Genomic DNA, 6,173 nt, shown 5'->3' on the forward strand with positions numbered 1-6,173 from the left:
TGTTTATGAGAGTTGATTCTTTGAGAGGAGTGATTTGTAGTTGGAAGTGATTCTTTTTAATTAAATTATTAAAATCGGGATGAAGAATCACTCTACAAAATTAAGGAAAAACCAGCTTCCAGCCTTTCACATTTCAGAGAATCGCTTCTCTCCGGAAGCTTTACCAAACGCACCCTAAGATAATACACACCCTAAGATAATGAGCTTACCAGTCCGAAGCTCCTATAAGAGGTGGGGTTCGGTGAAGGAAATTTCTAGATAGCTTTACAAACAAAATTCTTTTAAAAATTTGTAAAAAGGCTTGTTCGAACCTATGACCTCCGGACCGGTCATAGACCACAACCGCGCTAGGTCCGCCCTTCTGTAACAAGATAATGACATTTGAATTTTTACAAGTTATATGTCACGCTTAGGATACAGAGCCTCATAGTCCTAGGACTTATGCATATGGAGTGTTTTGCAAATACACAAATATACTCCCTCACTCCCTGTAACACGATAAACTTGTTAACACCGTTCCCATATGATATCTAAATAATTAGATTATCAAACAACTGTCAATATATATTGTAAAGTTAAGCACTCTGAGAAATATATTTCCGTACATAGAGCAAAATATAGCGAGGTTGCGGCAGGGGAAGCTATCTTAGAGTATATGTTTATAAGCTAAAATCTTCATCTGTATATACAATAAGGCCCAGCAGCAGGACTCATCTCGCATACTGCTGCTGCAAGCCATTGGCCTCACTGGCTCACCGAAGTACAAAAGCTATTCCATGATAGTTCCTCCATTCATATGAAAGCGACTAAATTAGTACTATAGCAAATATAACGTTTATACATCATTATTGTTATTTATATTTTCTATCCTTCAAGAAGCTCCGGCAACTTTGTTATCCTTGAACATCTTCAGCAAATCTCCCAGCCATCGGCGTCCTCGCTGGAATCCACTCGCTTGCAAATGCCTTCATCGGTAGTGTCATTGCCATCCGAAACTTCCACGGTGCTTGGGTTGTCATCCAGATCTCTAGCCACTGGACTTGCAGCTACTGGGACAGTGTGCTTATCTGGAGACTCGACTGCTTCAGTAGTCCTATCTGAGGAACTACAACTCTTGTGAAGAGAGGAATGCAATGAAGAAGAGAGGCTTGACATCGTGGAACGCTGCAGCTTGCTCAATGATAGGCGCTCGTCCACCACTCGCTTGAGTAGTGAGACATCCTCACAGATAACAGCAATCTCACCTCTGCAGTGAGGACAAGGACATGAATCACAGGGTTGGTTGCAGATTTAGAGATCATATAAACAACTTAAGATAGTCTACCATCATTGCAGACAAAAACATGACTCCAAAAGTTGTAGACATTGCTCTAAAATAGTTAAAAAAAATGATACAAGAGAATTATCTAGCTGTTTCAATTCCTATTTATCATGAAGTATTATAATTTATAAAAGACATTCATCTTAATGTAGTAAGTATGTTTGCGAGCATCTTTGAAAGATACAAGATTACAGTTCAAAGTTCGAACATGACTAGTATTAAACAGCTTAACAGTGCTGAAATAGCTGAGATAATGACAACTTACTGCAGCATATCAACAATTTGGCCCCGCTCAACCAAGAATTCCTTCAACTGTCCATCAAACAATTTAATTAAACATCAGTAAATAATTTTAGCTTGTTCCTGACTTCCTGATATTTTTGTTGTATAAAGATAATTATCTTTGTTAGAAAATTCATAATTATGTGCCTGAGACAAATGCACCCACAGACAAATATGTGCCTATAAACTCCTCAGGAGTACATCATCCATACAGCAATTTTATTAGATATAGAGCAGATAATCAATATCTATCATGCAAGGTGCAACATGTTTTACAAAAAAAAGGAAATAATCAAAAGTAGATTATGAAGGAAGCAGACAATACCTTCAAGTTCTCCTCTGCTTCTTTTTGCAACCTTCTCGATTCCTCAACAATAGAATTCATCATCTTTTCTTGTTCATCAAGTAGTGCCTGAGCAGCAGCCTCTTTTTCAATCTTTTCTTTCTCAGCTTCCACAATTTCTTGTTGTGCAGCAACCAATCTTTCATCAAGGGTTTGGCGTATCTATACACATTAAACTTTCATCAATTATAATTTAGTGCAATGCCATCACATGGCCCACTATATAACCGAGTAAATGTTAGATTTTAACACCAGTTTCATCAAAATATTTAATCAAGTCATATTGAATAACAAAAAAGAACCAAATTCTGCAAGCATATGGAAACTGTAATTGAAAGGGACCAATAGTTCCATATATTGGAATAAACTCAACCAGAGTAAAAAAATTCCGAAATCTTCCAGCATTGAAGAATAAACATGCCAACTGTATAAACTATGATGTTGCACCCTTCAACATCACATATTCACATTTTATAAATTTTGTAAAAAAATCACACTTTAACTTTACTTTATGCAGGACGATAGGTGTATGCTAACTCCTACATAATGCTAACATCAAAGCAAGAAACAATGTACCTCTTCAATTATCACCAGATTTTTATTCCTCTCATCTGAAAGCCTCTGAAGTCGTGATTGAAGCTCACGTGCCTCTGTGGTTAAAATAGCTTTCTCGCCACAAACCTCACTAGCATGCTGTAGATAGAAAAAATGTCAGATATCCTTGTGCCATGAGCCCTAGACAAATCAAGAAGTTTTGTCAAGTGAAATATTATGTCAAAGGGAAAGACCATATCATTTGCTTCCTTTGCATGAGTTAGCATTTCTTTAAGCTCCTCAACTTTTGTCAGAATGCCTGTCCCAGCAACAGATGACTCATGCTTTGCTACTTTAGCCTTTTCTTCAAGAAGCTCAACATCCTCTATCATTTTTGTAACCAACTCCAGAGAAGGTAACAGATCATTCTGCATTATGTCAAAAGCACAAGAATAAGCCACCAACAATATCAACACAATACGAAAACCATTACAATAGACAATTGTACATTTTACCTTACGTTTAACAAAGTCAATATTTTTAAACTTGAGAATGTATCAGAAAGTTTTGTGTTTAAAACTTGAAAAAGCAACAGAAAGTGAAAGAAGAAATATGGCATATGGTTGGTTCAGCTTCTTGCACAGAAATTGAGTTACTAATTGGTATTTCTCACTCTTCAGAAAATTCAGGCTGATGCAACAAAGAAACAGATCCCAGCATGTAATTTGGTAAGGTTCAAAATAATGATTGAAGCGGGTTGGCATAGGACGGCTTGAAGTGGCTCAAATTCAGGCTGATACAACAAAGAAACACCGACTATGTAATTTGGTAAGGTTCAGAATAATTATTGAAGCGGGTTACACAGAATGGCTTGAAGTGGCTCTCAGCAATCTATTTGGCAAATGGTGACCATGTGCCGCTTTTATCTTAAGTACACAAGGAGCTAGCCAGCTCTAAGCTACATAGATACCAATTGGATTGGCCAATATGCGGTAACCATGACCCAATCCGATAAACTCAACCTACTTCGATAGATGCACACTAATACAGTTACCTGTTAAACCTCGTGCGTGAGAAGACAAACTATGCTCTTCTCTTCTGCATAGAAAAAGACCGTGATTTGTGTGTTTTGTGTACTTGTGACCAACCAAAATCCCAACTAGTAAATATGTTGTTTGTAAAGATATTCATTCACTAGTCAAAATTGAGTGTATGACATGTTTCGCTGAAAATTGAGCATGAGAAATGTTTAAAAAATTAAGCATGTGCTATCAAATATTTGTCATAAACAACCATATGAATTTTTTTAAAACAAATAGCGTAGGTCTGCTTTCATGCATTTAATCTTCTTAATCCAAAATACTCACTATTTCTCACCGACGACCAAAATAGCAAGGAAAAATGAGGAGGATGAAGTTGACATCACTCCAAACAAATGAGTACTATCCACTGGTACTAGTGAGTGCACACACACAAGTCAATCACATGGTAGAGAATGAATTGGAAAGATAACAGGTACAGGTGTATCAAAATGACCAGTGCAAAGAGAGTTTTACATTACCTTATTGCTTCTGGCATCAGCAATACAATCCTCAAGACACTCAATACTAACAGAATGGCTTGAATGAGTTGAAGATGTAGAAGCAAAGTGATTCAAATTAAGATCGGGAAGCATATCCGTCTTAGAAGACAAGAGAATGTCATCATTCTCAAGTATATCCCCTGAAAGCTGCTTGTCACAGTCAGTGCCAGAATTGCTGGTATTCTTCTGTTCTATAACTCCAGAAGTCCCAGTAGAGGATCCTTCTTTATCTGGACTGGGAACATCCAGCACGGGTGAAAACGAATCCTTTCCAGTAATCAGAATTCCAGAAGATACTTGATCATTAGAAGAAAAGGCCAAAAGGTCCGAAAAGAACAAATCATCATCAAAATTTATGTCCTCGTAACCACTAAACATCTTCAACGAATTTTTCTGGGGAAAGCAATCCCCAACTGGAATGTTACTAGAATCTTGATCGTGGAGCTGTGGAGCTTCACTACTTATGCTGTCACCACAGTTTGCCCCTGTCGATAGTTGAGAAAAACATGCACTAGATAATACACCATATCCAACTTCAGTATCTGAGTTAGCCAACTTTCTCTCTGGCCTAGTATTTGAAGATACCGCATCAAGGTTGGGAATCAAATCATGTTGATTACCATTTGGGATAGGATCAGAATGTTGATCTAGTTGTTCACTCATCCCATGGATTGATGTAAGTCTCCCCTCATGTAGTTCACTGTCTATGTTTTCTTGCGAGCCACTTGTGACCTCCACGGAAGAAGTGTCTTGTCCAGAGTGAACACTTCCATCAACCTCATTGACACGTATATCATGTCCTAATTTGTGGCAACAGCCAATTTGTTATTGTGACTTCAAAGAATGAGAAAGGTAATATACAGCAAAAATATCGAAAACAAAATATGCTTGGTTCAGTGAAGAACAAAAAGGACTATGTATACAAGACTGATCTGATATAAAAGTTTACCCATGCATAGGGAAGCACAACCTCAACAACCTTTCATAATTACTATAGACTAACAGAGGCACCGAACTAGTTAAAACACCACTAGTAAGTGGGCCAAATAACAAAATTTCATATATGTGTTTTGGGATCTTTAGCCATATCATATAAAATTCATAAGAACCAAAAGAAAGATAAGGGGGGAAATATTATCAATGCAGAAAACTATGCGGTTGTCAGCAAGACATCTTCAACACACCTATTTTACAGAACAAATAAAAGATATGTAAAAGAAAACAGCCAACCGGAAACACCTCTAACACTAAGCACAAATTGACTGAACTTTTGTCTTTGGACTCACCGGCAGATGATGAACTTCCCACTTCATGCGTGCTGTGATTAGCAAACACATTCCCAACAGAACCAGCGAAAGATGGCAAGACATCATGATCAGCTGACAAAGCTCCAGCCGAATCGGTCATGGACGGCATGACCTCATCATGGACAGCAACCACCGCAGAATCAACATCTTTATGGTGCTCAATGGCGATAGCCTTCAGTATACGATGATCAACCTACAGAAAAGAGGAATCAGACAAATTTGCCCCTCCGGAAACAGCCATGAACCGCACAAACCTTGCAATTCAGGTTGCCCATTAACCCAAACAGATAACACCCCTAAATTCGAACTAATGATCAAATAATCGTGTACAGTTTCTCCATAGCCACTGAAATCGAATCGAAATTCCGCAACAAGAAGCTCCTAATCCCACTGGAATTTAACATATCCGTGTGTCCTAGGACTAGTTACTCCACCATCAGCCACAATTGCGTCAGTACATACAAAAAATCACGGAAGAATAAATCCTCTAACATACGAAATCTCATGGGATGCGCGCGACACGCGGACGAGAACACCGATCGTACGCGGTACGCACCTGAGGGAAGAGTTCTTGCAGGGAGCGGAAGACCTCCTTGTGATCACCCATCTGGGAACCCTAGATACTAGAGATCGACGCAGAACCCTGAGGACCGGGCTCCCCTACGTCCGGCTCCGGCGGGGCGGAGGGTAAGGGATTAGGGTTTGGGGTTCCCCGCTGATTGCGTGAGGGGCGGAGTGAAGCAGGAAGGCGAGGAGGTGGCCGAGGCCGCAGGGGGAGGACGGCTTTTACCAGGAAAGCCCGTC

The 6,173-nt window shown here is 39.2% G+C and overlaps 1 protein-coding gene across 1 annotated transcript; it reads right to left on the reverse strand.

The window, feature by feature from the left end:
* Positions 1-626: 626 nt before the first annotated feature.
* LOC117846962 (uncharacterized) lies at positions 627-6,173 on the reverse strand. The gene is made up of 8 exons (XM_034728090.2): positions 5,926-6,173; positions 5,349-5,562; positions 4,042-4,862; positions 2,735-2,908; positions 2,523-2,639; positions 1,929-2,108; positions 1,587-1,633; positions 627-1,246 (listed from the first exon to the last, which is right to left on the reverse strand). The coding sequence occupies exons 1-8, from the start codon at positions 5,974-5,976 to the stop codon at positions 910-912; spliced, it is 1,941 nt and encodes a 646-aa protein (XP_034583981.1). The 5' UTR covers positions 5,977-6,173; the 3' UTR covers positions 627-909.

Source organism: Setaria viridis, chromosome 3, assembly GCF_005286985.2.
Source record: "Setaria viridis chromosome 3, Setaria_viridis_v4.0, whole genome shotgun sequence".
In the NCBI taxonomy this organism is placed as follows: domain Eukaryota; kingdom Viridiplantae; phylum Streptophyta; class Magnoliopsida; order Poales; family Poaceae; genus Setaria; species Setaria viridis.